General features: G+C 27.1%; 1 protein-coding gene across 1 annotated transcript in view; it reads left to right on the forward strand.

Annotated features, from left to right (window-relative positions):
• The first annotated feature begins 1,199 nt into the window (after positions 1-1,199).
• LOC123271043 overlaps positions 1,200-20,074 on the forward strand; it is a 40,417-nt gene continuing 21,542 nt past the window's right edge. Inside the window, exon 1 of the mRNA XM_044737278.1 lies at positions 1,200-1,535. Coding sequence (XP_044593213.1) covers positions 1,448-1,535 — 88 coding nt within the window. The 5' untranslated portion in view covers positions 1,200-1,447. The remainder of the gene's footprint in view (positions 1,536-20,074) is intronic.

The following is a 20,074-nucleotide window of genomic DNA, read 5'->3' on the forward strand; positions in this document are numbered from 1 at the left end:
TACCTCAATTCCTGTTAGGAGTATATTGCTTCAACTAACCATGTCTTTTTTGGGTGATTTGTTCCTCTGTTTGGGTTCTTTCGTAGACTTATCGATAAGAAAATGTTATTTTTTTAACGATATTTCATTTTCGGATGAAGAAATTTTTTTTTTTACTTTTTCAGAGAGTACCCTATTTTGCCCGCAAAAAAAAAAAATTTTTTTTTTCTACGGCAACTTGAAATTTGATTATTTTTCTTTAATTACGACTGAAAACGAGAAAAATCAGCGTATTCAAGTCCTTAAAATCATAACGATTTCTTAAGTACCCCATTTTGCCCCCCCCCCCTCCCCCTCTCCTAATTAATAATTTTAGGTATGAGAACTTCAATTAAATAGTAGGGATGCTATTAAACTAGATTTCCTAACTCAGAGGACCATATTTTTCTCTCATTGTAATAATTAACAGAAAATAAATTTTTCATTTTTATTGTCAACTTCAATTATTTACTTTATCGTTCATAAGCAATAAATAAAAGTCAAAGATTTCATGCTTACTTAATAATTATTATTTTCTTATTTTTTAATTTATTGGGGCCTTTTTTGTTCAAACTAAACTTGATATGGCTTTATCAGATAATTTTTTATGGGTATCTCACACAAAATTCGCTCGCACCGCTTCAATTCCTTGTACAAAAAAATTATTTATTAGTGATCTTATCGCAGCGCTATTAAATTCAAACGTACCTAAATGATCTATACTACGATTAAAAATATCGAACATTTATTAATCCAGTTTCTATAATCATAATCCAAAACTCTTGACAGTCACATCACAGAGTGACTGCAGATTGCCAGTAATGATCAAAAAAATAAAGTTAGGCAATGAGCATGTGTTGAGTGATGGTCTTAATGAGGTAATTGAAGAATAAACTCGTTATGAAAATTAGTCCATCAGCGTGACATTACATTATTTTTGAAAAGTTTCGTTTGTTTCATCATTTTTACACTTTTAAATATTATAATAAGTTATGAACATAAATTAGAATCACAAAAAAAATAGAATTAACTGCGGTTGTTCACGTAGAGTACATACTACAATGAACTACTCTATATACTCAATACATCAGAATTCCTATCCCACTACTGCACCTCGTCAGAGAAGAGGTACTCACTTCTCTTGTATACCTGAATATAAAACCGGTGAAAGCGCCTGGTGGTGTTCCAGACTACTGCTCGGTACGTCAGCGACAACAGCTCTGGCGATACTTACTTCTGATTACTTATTTTGTTTACTAGACAAAGTGTTAGAAAAACAATAGATAAAAAAGTTATTACCACGAACTTCGAACTGTTTTTTACACTCGAGTAATAATCGTGCTGTGTTTTATTTATTACTATTTTTTTTGAAACGTTGAATGTTAAATAGTCTTCAGTTCGTGCAGGATAATACACTAAGAGTGCAAAGATGAAAGTTCGAATGATATTATTGACTCTAGTTGGTTTTGCAGTTCATGGGACTACCGAAGGATACCCACCACAAGTTATCAAATCAGGTGAGTGATCCATCAATTTATTTTACTTCAAGGGTTTACAATTTTAATTATACAGTGAAAGTACCTACGATTTCTTCTTAATGATTTTTGTATTTTTTTAGTAATCTGATTTATTAAATAGATTAATAAATAAAATGAAGAAAAAAATTTATTTTTTTTGAAAAGTTTCTGGAATTAAATATTTGTGAAAGTTTGTTTTGTTAATGATTTATTCATGGTAATATACAAAGCCATTTTTTATTGATTTTATTGGGTGAAATTAATTAATTTTATTGAGTTACTTTTATTTATTAATGCAAATATTTAAGAAATATTTTTTATTTTATACAGATAAATTTTTAACATTGATAAAAAATTTAATTGATTCAAAAAAAAATTTTTAACCGAGAAATTTATTTTGAAAAGTTTTCTAAAAATAATTTTTAAATTAAGTAAATTGTTCTTGGTTCAAAATTTTTTTGAAATAATTTTCTTGTTTCAAGATTTTTTTTGACAAAAATTTTTCCTTTTTTTTTATAAGGACTTTAAAGTAGATTTTATGATCAGAAGAAGTCACAATACAATAAAATAAGATCATAAATTTAAAGACGAACATAAACTTGATGTAATTCAGAAAGTTCATAAATTAATTTAATTGTTTATTAACAGACTTTTGAACTGCAAAAGAAAAATTACATTAATATATTATTCCTGCAATAAATTTTATTTAATTATAAAAATCATGTAATGTTTTAAAAGCTTTCTCCAAATATCAATTTAAGAGAAAATTTTTAAGAGTCCATAAAATTCTTTAAAAATTTGAACATCTCCAATAATTAAATTTTTACACTTTTAATCTTTTTTTGGTTTATGTATATTTTCTAAATTGCAAAATGAACTCCAAATTTTTTTATTTTTTAAATATTTCAAATAAACAATTATTAATTAAAATCCAGCAGATCTAATTGTATTTTTTGTTTTTTATAACTGTCTCGTGCTTTATTTTCTTAAATTAAAAATCAAGAAAAATTTTTTCTTGATTAAAAATCGCTGAAAAATATTGTAAATATTTTACTTGAAAAGTTTAAAAAATCCGGAGCGACCCCTAAAAATTTTTTTATCAAATTAATTTTATTTTTTATTTTTAAAATATTTTTATAAATTTCTTTGTACATAAATATTTTTGGCTAAATTATATACAACGTTTATTGTATAAAAAATTTCTAATTCATTAATGCCTTTATCTGAGTAAAAAAAATTTAAAAAACCTACTAATTAAGTGAGTTTTTTTTTTTTTAAGAATAAAAATCTTCAACGTAGGTAAAATAAATATAAACAATCGTCTAAAGAATTATTTATACACTTTTTCGGCAAAAAATATACACAAATTATTACATATGTAAATATATAAATTTTTTTCATCGAAAAATCCATGAATTTTCCTCTGTATCATTAAAAGAAGTATCTAATTGTTTGCTTAAAAAATAAAAATTTAAACAACCGTTATAGAGTGACTATAATTAAACGATTGAAAAATTTTCAAGGAGAAATTTCAATTAATAATTTTCCATATAATTATCTCGATACACGAATATAAATTTCACTGATTGCAAATAAAATACCATGTGTCAATGTATGGATCAGTGTCAATGACAGGATTGCAAATGTTGTATCCGCGGTAATAAAAGGTATATATTTATTAGCGTCCGGGTCGTGTTCTCATAGCCTCATCGTATAATACAGCATGCCTAGAAAAATTATTATCATTTATCTGACATAAAAAAAGGATGAGCTCCGTCATCATAAAAAAACTCTGTAATTGACATACAAAAACATAACTCGTGAATAGAATACTTTTACTACTTATAGTCGCGTGAGTTGAGCTAGACTTACAGGTTGTTCATAGAAGCACACGTGACTCACAGTAAGAGTACTACACACTACATACTATACTGCATACAAGATACAGGAGAGTTTTCTTAGCTATTAATTTTATGTACACTATACTATCTCTCTCATAGTCATTATTGTTATTTCAGTATAACTTTTTTACAGCCGAGTTATGGACGAGATAAACATACACGAGTTAAATCCGAACTAGCACGTGTACATAGTCTCGTGCGATCACGTGTAGCACGTGAGTTAGTCAGTCACTCTTGCACATAAGGATTATTATTATTTTTCGATCCATTTCGAAATTTAGTCTGTGAATTACTCATGTATGTGATAAGGTGCGTAGATGAACTATTCATTTTAAATAAATGTGAATAGTCCAAGTCCTTTTTTTTTTTTTAAAATCAGACAAAATTTATTTTTAATTAACTAAACTTGAGAACATAAATTTAGATGATATTTTGATTAACTGTATACAGTGTTAAGCTGCAATAGTATTTTTTTACTATCATTCTTATTTTTCAGACAAATTAGTAATTTTTTTTTTCATATTTTTTTTTATAATTGTAAAAAAAATATTGCAATTTATTTATAAATTTATTTAGTAGTATATAAAACTAAAATTAAACAGAAAAAATTAAAGTGGCTTAATTAATATAAATAATGGTTTTTTTCTTAGTGCTACTAGTATTGCACTTGCTAATAATTCATAATTTTTAATTTTTGTAATTGAGATTATACTTTAGTGAATTTGATATTTTTTTATTTTTTATCATACTATTGACAAATATTGTATTATTTTTTTGAATTACTAACTATCTAATGAGAATTTCAAATATGTTTTTTTCTAATTACGAAATTTTATAAAAAGTAAGTAATATTTTTTTTTAAATATGAATTTCTCATTACAATTATTAATATTCTTTAATAATAAGTAAGGCGTAAAAATAATAAGTTTAATCAATAAAAGTTTTAAAATTTCAGTAATTTCGAGAAAAAAAAAATCAATGTAACAGCAAATTTCATAAAAAGATAGCAGATCAGAATGTAATTTCTATTTGGCATATTATACAAAAAAATATGAAAATTAAAGCTTATTTATAGAATTTTAAGGTACATTTTACATAAATTCAATACAATGTCGCATTTAAAAGTTATTCGATAAATAAACTGTAAAAATTTATTTATCGGGTTTGATAAATAAATGTATGTGGGTTCGAATCCCAAGCTGGTCTTAAAAATCAGCTTGCTTGAAATTCGACCCTTGCTGCGTAAGTTAAGATTTTTACAACCCAAAAAGACCCCAACGTACCACTCCCAACAGTTAAAGTCGGCGATGTTACCACTGCAGTTAAAACCGACTCTAAATAATAATAATAAAAACAACTGTAAAAAAGTGTATTTTTAGGATTTTGAAAATTTAAAAATTAAAAAAAAAAAGTTCATCGCGTTCCAAATGCCATAAGGGCGTATACCGGCAAAAGGTCTCGGTGTAAAGCCGTAAGGGCGCATAAAAAATTTTTTTTCGGGAATCGACGTATTTTCGTCAGAAATGTGCAAAAATGCAAAAAAAAAAAATTATACGCCCTTATGGACCCCGGGACCCCCTTCGGATGCCATAAGGGCGTATAATAAAAATTCTATTATTTTTTCTAAGTCTAAAAATAATTTTTAGTTCGGAGAAAAATTTTTTTTTGCATTTCTGCACATTTCACAAAAAAATACGTTGGTTGCCAAAAAAAAAGTTTTATTTATACGCCCTTATGGCATCTGTAACGCGATATTTAAACTTGACTTTTATATTTATCAGTAGAGTAAATATTCTGAATTTCGTAAAAATCCGTTGCGAATTGTACCAATGCAATAATTAGATTTCTATGAAATCTACTAAAAAAGAAACTTTTATTTTCGTCTCATTAAATTCCTAAAAATTTTTTTAACGAGCTAATCTTTGAAGATAACCATTAAAATATGAAAAACTAGTATAATACAGTCGACGCTCTCGGTATTGGACCTCTCTGTATTTGACCACATTCTTCCTCTGTATTTGACGATTTTACACGGCTTTTATGGACAAGGACGAGTCAAATACAGAGAATGGTCTTGTACGGGTGAGTCAAATACAGAGAGCGTTGACTGTAGACTAAAATAAAAAAAAAATACGTTTTTTTTTTGTGCCACCCTATTGAATAACCACTTAAATATAGTATAGGCTTTCTTATAGATTGAACAAAAAAAAAAATGAAAAAATTTTTACATCCTATTAATTAACAAATATTTAGACTTTAAATTCGTTTAAAAAATAAGTGTCTATAAATTTCTCTTCAAAAGGATTAAAATAAATTTTTTTCAATGTCTCAAATTTTTAAAAATAAATGCTCAATTGCTTAAGAAGGTCGTTTTGCTTCGACCTCCCTTATTATATCTCTCGCATTTTACAACAACATGAAATTTAGTATTTATGTTCTCCAATCCACAATTTTTTCATCCAAATCTCGTCAAACTTCTTTCCAAACCACGATAATTAATTACTGTCTCTTCTTAATCTTACATAGAATCAGTGTTTTATCTGTAATGAATATATTATGAATGAAATTTAACGTCTGATCAGTTGAAATCGATATTAGGTTAAGGAAAGTTGTTAATATACGTACGTATAGCTTGAACGAAGGTCAATTGATCTTGTACTAGTTCCGCGTGAACGATCTAAAGGTTAATTAACCGTTTAAGTTAATTTAATTATTTCTAATAAAACTACAAAAAAAAATTAATCGCTGGCGAGTGTAGGCGATTAATCTACACGATAACAATTTAAAACTGGTGCTATTGAAATTTTAGTATAGTCTTTCACTCTGGAATTTCCTCTATCGTGAGTTTTTTGTTTCGTTACTGTTATAAGTTATAATAATCAACGTTGACACATTCTTCGATGCCAATTACAGCGTTTACTATGATAATTGTGCTTCAGGCTTTATTTTTCTTCTTACAATATTTTCTTTTATATTTGCCCCTAATTATCAGGTACTACGCAACTTTCTTATTTATTTATGAAAATATAATGCACTTAAGTGTTGTTACAACTACTTTTGTTGTACATAACAAAAATAACTTTGTTATTTATTTTTTAAACAGCTCTTAACAACGATTTAAATCAATTGTATTTTCTCAATAGTTTTTTTCCTGTGGACATAAAACAAGTGCTTGGTACAACAGGTTGGAGATTTATTCTAATGACTTTAACACACTTGAATAGAGAAATAATTACATGCAAGTATGTGACACGGTGTAGAGGAGTTTGGTAACTTTCTTTCCGTCTATTACATTGTATGAAAATTATACGGACGATAATAATGCTTCTGAAAGAATTTCAATTAATGGTAATCAATAATTCCTATAATCTCTTTTTTTTTTATTTCCCGTTTTGAAGATTATCGATTGCTGCAAGCTGCATCAAAATAGATTGTTCAAAAGATATTGCTCTCAAAAAAATAAAAAAAAAAAAAAAGATTTTTATAACAATAAAAATTTTACTACACGGAGAGAAAAGAATAGAACTTATTCCTATGTTAGAATGGTAACCATTACCATGTTTCATAGTAACGGAAATTTTTGTGAGAACCCTGTGTAAATTTGCTTATAAAAATCTTAGAAATTGTGATAAAAATATGAACAATCACTCATTCGATGCGGAATTAAATTCTGAAAATAATGTTGTGGTTTTTTTAATTTTTTTGATGAAAATTTAAATTTGTGATTAACAAAAAACATAACCAAAATAAAAAATCTCAATTTTTCGTAAATAACTCAATAACTATATATTGCTGATATCAAAAATCGAAAAAAAGATCCTTAAAGAGGAGACAATTTCTGAAAAAAAGTCTCGACTCCCGGAACTCTAGCTTGAAAAACAATAATTTTTTTTTAATGTTGAAAATAGGGTTCCGCGCAACTGCCGTCGTATTTTAGCATCGGCGTGGCCGCGTGACAAAAGTCGCGCAGAACCCTATTTTCAACATTAAATAAAAATTATTGTTTTTCAAGCTAGAGTTCCGGGAGTCGAGATTTTTTTTAGAAATTTCCTCCTCTTTGAGAATTTTTTCTGATTTTTGATATCACCAATAGTTATTGAGTTATTTACGAAAAACTGAGATTTTTTATTTTGGTTATGTTTTTTGTTATTAACAAATTAAAATTTTCATCAAAAAAGTAAAAAAAAAACAACAACATTATTTTCAGAATTTAATTCCGCATCGAATGAGTGATTGTTCACATTTTTATCACAATTTCTAAGATTTTTATTAGCAAATTTACACAGGGTTCTCACAAAAATTTCCGTTACTATGTAGCATGGTAATGGTTACCATTCTACATAGGAATAAATTCTATTCTTTTCTCTCCGTGTATGTTTCAAAAATTTTATTTTTATAACCATATTGGATAAAAAAGCTTGGAAAATCCAAAAGTGCACGACTCATAATGCTCATTTAGTTATGAAATAATAATTTAAAAAAATGTAATAAAAAAATATTAAACAGTTGTAAAAGGACGATAATGCTTAGGCATCCCTTGTAGGATAAATGTAAATAATATATGTAGATATACAGACTTCTGGTTTTTTAATTTTATCAATTGCAATTAAATGACACTGAGTTACATAGCCATTAGCAATAGGGGACTTACAATTTCTTCAAAGAATTAAGAAAAAAAGTTTGACAAGTTAATTGATGTTTTGTAAAGTACTCTCTGATACTTCGCCTCATGAGTCCTGTAATCAGAGATAATGACTGTGAGAAAAATAACAAGCATGAATAATAAATCTATCTTGTATTGAAATACATATAATTATTATTTTTACTTAATGAAACAAAAAAATATAGTGTTATCAACAATGTTTATGAATTAACTGAACAATTTAGATAGTTTAATTTGTTTCAATTAATTATATGTATCTCTTAAATAATTAATAAAAAATGTTATTCTTAAAAACTTAATGACTAGACGAATTTACAGTACCACTTATACTAATCATTTTATAGTTTTGTCGTAAAAAATTGTTAAATTTAATCTAAAGAACGCTATTTTTTTTTTTAATTAAAATAACAATTTTACAGTAGATTCCATACTTACCTAATAATTAAGAATTAGTTTCAATATCAGTGTTAGTCCCTTCCTTTATCTAATATCCGAAAAAAAATAATAAACTTATAATAGTTTAAAGTAAATCGGGAAGCAATAATAAAATCCGTTATTAAACTACAATAATCATGGTGATTAAATAAAACTACTGTTTCCGTGAGTCTGATCTCTCGTACCATGATTCTGTCGGTAGCATTAAATCAGTGATCAATAAATCCCTTTTTTTTTAACTTTGACTAGACAATGGTCAAATCGAATTATTTTACAAAAAAATCCAGTTTGTTTTACCTTGCAACAGTAATTTTCATGCCTAAAAAAAGAATATTAAACTAAAAAAAAATAAATAATTACTTCAGGAACTGTAGACGTTAATATTAGTTAGGTAAAAGTAGGTTCCGTATATCTGTCTCATATAAATCAATCGTTTTAACCATGCAAAAGTTTTATTTCTACAATTGCTTAGAGAGATCAATGGAGCTCGGCTTGCGTTCACTAGATGGGTGGGATTATTTATAAACGTAATTACCGATTTGGCATAACAATACTTATACTTATATTGATTAGTGTGCCATTAGAAGTCTACAATTTATTCAGTGTCTAAAAATTAAAAATAAAATTTTTGACGAAAGTCCTTTGGGCAGATTATATTTTTTTTCTTCATATTTATGTCAAAAATTTATTTATCCATGTTGGGTGTGGCTAAATGGAGCTTTTCTACGCCTATAATCTTAAAGCCAAGGTACACCGAAAGAACAAGACTACACTGGATAACATTCCAGATTATACCCATTGACATCTGTAGTAAAAAGAAATTTCAGATAGTAGCTAGTATAATCTAGATTAGACTGAGTGATATCTAGATTATACTCATTGTAATCTTCCATTTCCTCCAATAAAATCTCAGATTATACCGCGTAAGATTCTACTAGATATAATCCGAGATTGTATTCTGTAGAATTTGGATTATACTCCGTAGAATCTTGGATTATACCTAGTGATATCTGCGCCATTTTATTTCTAGTGCCTGCGTGTGTGCTGTTTACAATTTGTGAATTATAGTCAATCATCAGTATATGGAACATTAAAAAAATATAATCGGTGCATTAATTAGTGTGTGAACATTTATATTTTGTGGTATGTAATATGTTTTATAGCCGTTATGATTATTAAAATTACAAGGTATGTAAAAACCGTGTACAAGACGAATGTTTTTACATTTATACTTGTGACAATAAGATCTGACCTGTTCATAGTCATATGATAATGCTACACGGAAAAAAGAAAACTCGAAATGTTACAGTATATAATGCAACGTGGCACTTCGTGATAAAAATTAGAAAAATTACAGTCATAAAATTATACTGTAATTATTCCTGTTTTATTTTTTCCGTGTAAGTGCGCAGGTGCTATAAAAATAATCGCGGAGATATCACTGAGTATAATCCAAGATTCTACTGAGTATAATCTAAATTCTACAGGATACAATCTCGGATTATATCTAGTGGAATCTTACGCAATATAATATGAGATTTTACTGGGGGAAATGGGAAATTATAATAAGTATAATCCAGATATTACTCAGTATAATCTGGATTATACTAGCTACTATCTGAAATTTTTTTTCACTACAGATGTCACTGAGTATAATCTGGAATGTTATCCAGTATAATGTTGTTCTTTCCGTGTACTTTGGGCAGATTATATTTTTTTTTTCATATTTATTTTAAAAATTTACTTATTCATGTCGGGTGTGGCTAAATGGAGCTTTTCTACGCCTATAGTCTTAAAGCTAAGGTAGTTTCTTGAGTATTTTTAAGCAGACAACTATTATTTCCAGAATCATGACTTAAAATGATCCTCAAGGCATTTCCTTTTACGATAAAAAATTGTATTGGAATAGGTCAGTCATATATAGATGTGTACATATTTAAAAGTTATACAAGACGAAGAGTTTAAAATGAGGTGAACAATTCCGAGGCCAACATGAAACTATTAATTCAATTCCGCCTCGATAATATATAGTGGCTTCTAAAAATATTTTAACCCACTCAAGGATTACATATGACTGGTCTATGGATTGTGCTTGTGTGTATTGTTTCTAAAAGCCTTAGGCAATGCTAATGATTTCTGAATCGATAGATCTACTTCATAAAAAATTATCATTTAGTACTAATACAGTGTCTGTAATGTATCTACTATCGATTACACAGCTTGCTTCAAGAATATTAGATTTAGACATATGGTATGTATGCTAGACGTAAATGGAAAGTTATGTCAAAATAATATTTTTCTTGGCAACCGAGGATTATAAATAATGGACAGGGACCATAATGGGTAACAATTCGTTCAGTAAACCGCTTGTAAGCGTCATAATAGGTGTTATATATAAATTCTTTTATTAAAAAAATTTCAATATTTTATTTGCACTATTTGTATTGCTTAATTGTATATTCCTAAATTAAAAATTTACGTCTATGTTAAAACAGTGTAAAACCATATTGAAAAGTTAAATAGTCTGTTATGATGAAATCAAGCGAAAAAGTTATTCGACTTGGTAAAAAGTGAAATTAAGCAACCAAAAAAAAATTGCGAATCATATTTAAAAATTTTTTTTATTTTATTTTAAGATAATTAAATTTTTTAAATTGTCTTTTTAGTTAAAGATTTATGATCGAAAGTCAAATTAATTTTTTTGTGAATTATAATATACATAATTGAAGTTTTTTTGGGAAAAAAAATTAATTAAACACTACTCTAATGTACGCTAAATAACAAAGAGAAAAAAAAATAATATTCTCATCGCATTATTTAATCCGTTCAAGCATTAACAATTAGTTACAAATAAAATGTAGGTAAAAATAATTGTACGCAATAGATTCTGCGCGTAATAATGCACCCGTAACCAGCGAACAGTATTTAATTTAACAGTACATTACACTTTTTACTATTACCAAATTATTGACACGCTAGATTTCAGTAATCACATTGACGTGAAAATTTGTTATCTTATCAAATAAATAAATAATATAAAAATAGTTTTATCTAACTATTTATTGTTTTATTTTTTTAACCGTAATAATCTTTTAATGTATCTTTTAATCTTTTAATGTATTTGTTGTGAGTTTAAAAAAAAATAAAAAAAAAATTTTTGACCGTCTAATTATTTATAAAAAACGGATTAAAGTTCAACAATTTATGAAAAAGTGTAATATATCTACGGAGTCGGACAAAAACAATTTGTATAGGTTGCGTTTCCACGGGTACAGTTTTGCGTAAAAATTATGAATTACTTAGCTACAAGCTCATATACTTTTGCGGCGCGTATATATAATCGCTAATTTTTTGACAATATTGTACCATGACAACGGCCTTAAAGTAATTCTTTCCCAACCTATAGTTTATGCTACTGCTGTCTTTTTTATTCGCTAGTGTCGCCTCTCTTACGGGTTAATAACACTCACTTACTTCCACGTATGACTTTATTTATTTACTTTACTAGTTTATCAATGATTTCTCAAAAACTATCCAGAATTTTTAGGGTAATTACACATGTATTTATCTAAGTAATATTAGTTTTTTGTGAAATTCTTAAAATTTCTTCAATACAAAAATAATAAAACTTCGCGTTTTTCTCTCTCTTTTCCCATACCGCCTGTGTAAAAATGTCATTTTCAATTGCAATTATCTTTGGTTAGAAGTGGTAAATCGTCTCCAAATTTTAATTGCATGTGGATTATGCATTTAATTACTTATATTATAAATTTGGAAGGTTTCTTGAAATTTTGCTCGCATGACCCAACTATCTTAAGCAAAGTTTTTATTAATTTCGTAAATAAATTTTTCAATGTTTTCTTAATCTGTAAATTTCGTCTCTAAAAAAATAAATCCAAATAAATTTATTAAACATAATTTTAGGTCTAATTCATAATAATTTTCATTAATAATTCCACTTGCAATACTTAACATTAAATATAAAAATATAATTACAGAAAGAGCAACTAATATCATCTAGACGATAGCGTTTCGTGTTAGCTTGTACCGTGGCATGGCTACACTAAAGACCTTGATTATCCCAAGCCTCCTGTGGAATGTTTAGCTATATTTATTTAATATTCACGGATTAAGTAATAAAATATATTCTTCATAATTGTTGTAATACTTAATGATATGATAATTACTTATTAAAACAAAATCAAGATAAAACATGTTACACAATTAAGATCACTAAAAAATTATTTTATTTTTGCGAACTATTTTGTATAATCAATTATATTATTATTTGTTTGTTTTCGAGAGAGTCAGAGCTGGAAAAGTAAATCTTTCACTCCGTGAAGCGAAACAATTATTCTTCTTACCTCGCAACTCGTTTATAATTGCGAAACGTCGGCTCACGAACTGCGAGGAAATCTCACGCGGTTGGTGGAGCACCACGTCTACTCTTTCAGATTGTACTTGTAATTTGTCGGTAGATAGTGTGTATAATCTTCGCTCGTCTCTACGTATCTATCTCTTAACTTCTGCTGGTCTCACACTTAACTCTCAACTAAAAGTTTATTCTACATTTATCGTGACAATATAATGCCGAGAGAGCGTTTCCAATAGCTGTAAATCTTATACCAGTTAGACAGATGCATAAGTACAAACACTATTAAGTTGATAAATTAATGACTTTTTCATTATAATTATGTATTTATTTTAAATTGAAAATTACATTGAGGAAATAATCTGTCAAGTATTGAAGTTGATTTTTTTTATCTTTTATAAAAATTCAATTTTACATTAAAAAGATACTTTAATTAATTATTAATAAATTTTATTGGAAGAAATATATAAAGTTAGATGATATATGATAGAATTTCTTCCGGGTTTAATCAGCGGCATTAGTCATATGTTTGCGTAAGTTTATAGTTTTTTCGTGACACCTTTGAAGACTTAATCACAAATTAAATGGTACTAAAATACGATATTTTTAATTAATACAAACGTAATGTATAAAACGTTATGGAATAAAAATTTTTAATTACTTGTAATTAATTTTTTTTATTTTATTTTTAAACATAAAATGGTCAGTGTAATGTTGCTTTAAAAAGAGATAAATTAATTTTCGAGTAATTTTAAATATACCGGCTTTGATTGCACAGAAAAAAAAATTATTGTTCCTATACAAAAGTATACAAAATATTATCGAGGGTTGACATTCATTTTTTTTGCATTGCATTTTTAATACTTTTTTTTTATTTTAAGTACTTAATTTAAGAGAGAAATTCTTGAACCAAGAATATAATTTTGAAGAGGGTAATTGTCTTGAATCAAGACGAAAAATTCTTGGATCAAGTAAAATTTTCTTAAATCAAAAAAAATTTCCTTAAATCAGGAATTAATTAATCAATTATTTAGCTTAAATCCTTATAAATATGTACACAAAAGCGGTACATAAAAGATTAAGGATGGAAAAAGATGGAAAAAAAAGGTGGTGATTATTCCATGCACTGAGCTAATTGCTAGCTTTTAAATTACACAAGTTTCCTAGAATACTAATAATGCCGCTATCACCAATACTCGAAAGAAGACTTGTTTTACAGAAAATTCTCAACTTGCATGTTTATTTTTGTCTTTAAAGAAACAATTTTGTTTCTTGCTTTGAGTAAATTGTTCTAATTTTTTAGCTGAACAATTTTAATCAATATTTTTCTATGAAATAGAAAAAAATAACATGTTTCTTTATAAAAGCTTGATTTTTTTTAATCGAATTACTTTCTTCATCAAATTCATTAATCACCTTGACTTTAATATATTTATTAAGATAATGGACTGAAAAAAAAGTATTGTTCCTATCAGTATACAAAATATTATCGAGGGAGTTTTTTTATGGTGAAAATACGTATTGTGATTATTAAAATACATATTATAAACTATATACTATAGTATATAGTTCTCAGAGCAATGCCGAATTTAGTTTGAGATCTATACTCTAAGTAGCAATACTATAGTAAATGCCGAGTTTTCCCGCGTATGTTGTCTTGCTTATATTGATGTCCACTGTATTTATAATATATACTCAGAAAATAAATTTAAAAAATTTATTATAAATTATTTTAATTCTTGATACGACTTTAGAATTAACGTTTATTATTACACTTATAATTTCAATTTTTATCAATTTAAATACTTATTAAAAAATGAAACAATGTCAGTAAAGTGAGGTTATAATAATTAAATTTTGCATTCGGTATTCTGACTATAGTAAATTGAAGTACTATGATAATCAGTGTAGGGATACTTCTGAAGCAGTAAATGTATAGTGGTGTGTAAAGTACCGCGTATTGTTAGTAGAGCAATACCAAATTTTTTTCTCAGCATAAGAAATATTTTGAGTGGAAAAATACTTTTCCATTTTAAATATTTTTTGGACAATTTTGTCACACTTTTGGGGCAGTTTTTAGCAAGTAATTGGTCTTTTGAAACCAAAAATGAAGTTTGCAACAAATTCTCATAATCTCTTTTAGAAAATTTAAAAACCATTAAAGTTACAAAACGCAAAAAAAATTGTTTTAATTTCTTAATTTTTTTCTACCCAACAAATCTTTTGAAACATTGAACTAATTAAAATACTTCGTTACATAGTTGTTAATATTTAAGAAACGAGTCTGAAACCAATTGAAATCAGGTTTGTGGCAATCAAGTAAATAATTTTTTTTTAAACAGAATGTTGATCGATTCTTGAGTCACTTGGCTTAATTCTTAAACACTCACCAAGCGAAAAGATTTTTAAAATAATTCCAATTTCTAGATTTATCAAAATTAACTCGACCGAATAATTATACACTTTTCATAAAATTTTAAGTATAAAATTCTCGAGTGTTACAAATTATTACGCACAAAGAATAATTATTAATATCAGAAAAACGTAATTTCAGTAATAACGCACATGATCGCTTCGGAAGTAATTGAAATGATTTTACTATCTCAAACGAGTACGGAGAAAAACAATTATGTACAATCTTCTGATATTTATTTTATTATTATTTTAACTTAGTGCACTGAAATTAACTCTCAATTAGTATAGATGTATATATCGCTTTTTATGAATAGAAATATTTTTTTATTTGTGCAATGTAACCAGTGGGTAGAAATAAATATTCTTCCGGGTGCAATGAACAATAAATCTTTTAATGTCTCTTTGCAAAGAGAAAATATTGTCTCCGAAATGTAAGATAATTGCTGTTGGTACTGCACGTGTCACGGATGAAAAGAGTCGAGAGACCGACATTCAATCAAGTGAATCATAATCACTCAAAGAAAGTATTACTAATAAATTGTAACTTCTTCTTGTAAAAAATGATATTCTATTGTATTTTATTGTTTGATGCTACATTTCAGTTGAGTAATAGTTAGAGAAGGGGAAGTTTATCGTTCAACAGTCCGCTTGCTCATTTACTCGACGGATGAGTATAATTTACAAAGGTGTTACCGAGATTAATAATTTAGCATTTTTGCATGGTATAATCTATAATTATTCTTTTAATGATGTCATTACTTTTTGGAGGTGATGAAAAGCCGCTTGTTCATTAAAGAGAATAACTGCTTGTGAAAATTAAATGTCATTTCGTCATTCTAAGTTTTATTTTTTTTTAAGACATTTAATTTTAATTCTTAGTTAATTTTTAAATTTTCGCTAGAAATGTTGAAATTTAAATCAAATGAGACTCGTTTATTATAAATAAATCACTTATTTAAATACCACCAACTAATAAATATTTGACACAAATAAATGAATTTATTTGAGACACAAATATGGTTTATTTAATGTATTTATTGTGATAAAATAGTCATTTGTTCATAGTTAACAAATCTATATTATTAAGAGAATAACAAAAATTTTGTCTCCAGAATAGTCATATGAGAAAATCGTTTTTTTTTTTTAGTGAAATTTAGGGTTATTGCAAAGGTCTTGACTTGAATTTGTGCCTTTTCAAGGTTTCATAGCATTCTCACCGATAGTCAATTTATGATGATAAGTATTTAGGGCTGCATTCGAAAATGCTATATCTCTAGATACATAATTAAGAAATGACCTTGAATCTTGTGAACTATTGACATTTTTAAAGAAGTAAGCTCACCGCGACATTACACTCATCGATACCTTTCATTTGAGTACTCACATCAATATTTCATATATTTATAAATATATTATATATATGTATATATGAAAAATATATCAAAATGCAGGTGGGTACTCAAATGAAAGTTATTGATGAGTGTAACATCAGGAAGAGCTTATATCTTTGAAAACGTCAATAGTTAAGAAAATACAGTGCAATTTAACAAAAGTCATTAATAAATTAAAATGTTCTTTATTTATAGTTTACAAGTCACAGCAGTCACATAGAGACTGCAAGGTTGCTAGTCTTTCTGTAATATTTTAAAATCATTTATTTCAGTCAAATCAGATTTGTTAACTATAAACAAATGTGATATTTTAATGTTGGTAAAGAAAACATGCTTTGTGATATAGTAAATAATATCTAAGATATTTTTAGGATTGTGAAAGTAATGAGGATGAGTTTATTTATATAATTTCTATTAGGGTAATTTCTAATAAACTAAAATTATTAGGTAAGAGTAGGATTTTTATAGTTTTTTTTTTCCATTATTAAATTAATCTAAAATTTATGTACAGTGCGCGTCATTGATTCATACCGGTTAAAAATTTTATGGTAAAATAGAAAAATCAAAATTTTGACATCTGTAAATAAAGAAATCAATAAAAGGGAAATCTTTATAAGCATCAATTTAAACAAAATTGAAAAAATAATGCACTGAAAATAAATAACTCAAAATATCAATCACAATTAAAATAGAAATTAAAAATATCAGTAATTAAAATAATTACACTTTACAAAATAAATAATAGCAAATTTATAACATTAAAAAAAAAAAAAAAGACAACAATATAATTAGATCATTTTAAAAATTATCAAATATAAATATAGACATTGAATAAAATAAAATGAACTAAATTCAGACAAGTCAGTAAAAAGACATTTGAATATTTATATTTATAAAAATATTGATAGTTATTAATATGCGAATTCTTAAACAATAGACGTCTATAAATATAGACTAGCAAATTTAGAAACCCGTAATTTTAGACATCTGTAAATTTTGATTTATATAAATTCATAAATTAAAATAAAAATACAATTAAATATATAATTGCTTGCAATTTATGAGGTAATAAAAAATTAAAACAAAACTTCTATAATGCTCGAGAGCCCTCGACTGCAACCCTTGGATGCTTACGGAGTCGGTTCTCCAGAAAATTGCGGATTAGGCAGAGGCGAAATTCTCTGCGCTCCACAAAATAACCTAGACAATTTTTAAATAGCGAGTGTCGTGCTTATCAGAGTTAGCTACTCATGGAGGTTAATCGTCTTCCATGAAGTTGCGGATCAGGCAGCAGATGGATTCTTTGTACTGCAAAAAATAACCTACATATTTTTTAATTAAATATAAAAATTTATTTACAGTTTTGAATCTTCATACACATGTCAATTTTTCAAATGGTTATTTTATTTTCTGTTTCTGCCTATTTTATAAAATTCTTTGTTTACAGTCAAAAACAAGCGCCGACGACGTAAGAAAAAATTGTAATCAAATATTTAAAAAAATAATATTAAAAACAAAATTATAACAGAATGCAAAATTGTAGGGAACATATACAACGTCAGTCTGAAGAAATTACACACGCTATTTTAAAAATATCTAGGTTATTTTTTGGAGCGGGGGGAATCTCGCCGTTGTCTAATCTGAGACCTCCTGAAGAACCGACTCCGTAAAACTCCATGAGTAGCTAACTCTGATAAGCACGACACTCGTTTTTTAAAAATTGTCTAGGTTATTTTTTGTAGCGCAGAGAATTTCGCCACTGCCTGATCTGCAACCTTCAGGAGAACCGACTCCGTAAGCATCCAAGGGTTTTAGTCGAGGGCTCTCAAGCATTATAGAAGTTTTGTTTTAATTTTTTATTACCTAGTAAATTGCAAGCAATTATATATGTATGTATATAAAATTACTCAATTATAACAGGCGACGATAAAGGTATTAAAATTACGATAACTCAAATAGCGACAGTAGCGACTCGAACGTCTTATGATTTATTTAAAACGAGATTTGTTAACTATTAACAAATCTTATTTGAATGAAATAAATAGGTGAATTAAATCAAATCAACCAAAACAAAATAGTATTTTGTTAAAAGTAATCCATATTTAAATAAAACAAATGTTTTAATATTAAATACGTATTTTTAAATAAATCTACGAATTTAAATAAAAAAATAGTATATTGTGCAACAAATGCGACAAGTTGTCGATTGCCCACGAAAGCGAAGTTGAACGCACGAGCGAAGCGAGTTTGCACATACTATTTTGTATTACAAATACGGCGATATATGTGGGCACAAAATCGGGGTCCAGGGGCAGAGCCCGGCGGAGGTTTGGGGGAGCGGAGCCCCCCCCCCCCCCCCGTCCTTAAAAGCGAATAAAAAGTTAAAAAAAAAAGAAACAAATATATATCAGATAATAAATGCAAAGTAGTTAATATTAATTAACAAAAAATAAATTTACACATTGAAACAATCAAACAAATTTGTTCCAAAAAATTATTCATAAAAATTGCATTTCTTATTTTATAAAATTCCAAAATTCCTACATGTCAATTTAAAAAAAAAATTTTTTTTGTCATAATTTATTTTCTACAAAAATTATTAAAATTATCAAATTTCTGCCAAATTAATTTTCATCACAATTAATCAGCTCAATATTAATTAATTATTTTTACTTTCGTTAAAAATATGAACTTTGTAATGTCAACCTCACTTCTTTAATATTGACAGTTAGATTGTGTGTTTTTTTTTTTTTTGTTAATTATTTTAATTTTAACAGTTTTCACACAGGGAGAAAATAAAACAGCAATGGTTACTGTTTTGTACAAATATTAGAAAAATGTTCATAGTCAGTATTGAGTGATGTACGAAACACGACTGATTAGTGCCAGAACACGACTCAGTAGTGTGCAGACAATAAGTAGTTTTTATGTAGCGCTCTCTACTGTCCCAAACATTCTAACCTCATTTTCTTCCAAAACAGTACTGAGTACTGCACAAAATCGTAATCAGTGTCGTTTTTTTTTCTCCGTGCAGTCAATTGCGTACGACAAGGATAGTTTGAGTGCGCCAAGAATAATTTTCGTGCGACAAGTAAACTTGTCGCACTCAAATAACAGTTTCATTTATGAAAAAACTCATGCGTAATTTTAAAATAGGCAGCTCTTTTTCAACCGCAACAGCGAGCGCCAAAATACTACTTTTCCCGCATGAGTAATACAAACTGTTTTTTCAGTTTGGTTTGATTTAAATATTCAATAAAATAGACTACAATAAATAAATAATTGATCGAATTTTGTTATGTGTTGAATCATAATGCGGGATTTCAATGATATATACTTAATTGATAATTTTTAACACATGC

This window comes from Cotesia glomerata, linkage group LG8, assembly GCF_020080835.1.
Source record: "Cotesia glomerata isolate CgM1 linkage group LG8, MPM_Cglom_v2.3, whole genome shotgun sequence".
Taxonomy (NCBI): domain Eukaryota; kingdom Metazoa; phylum Arthropoda; class Insecta; order Hymenoptera; family Braconidae; genus Cotesia; species Cotesia glomerata.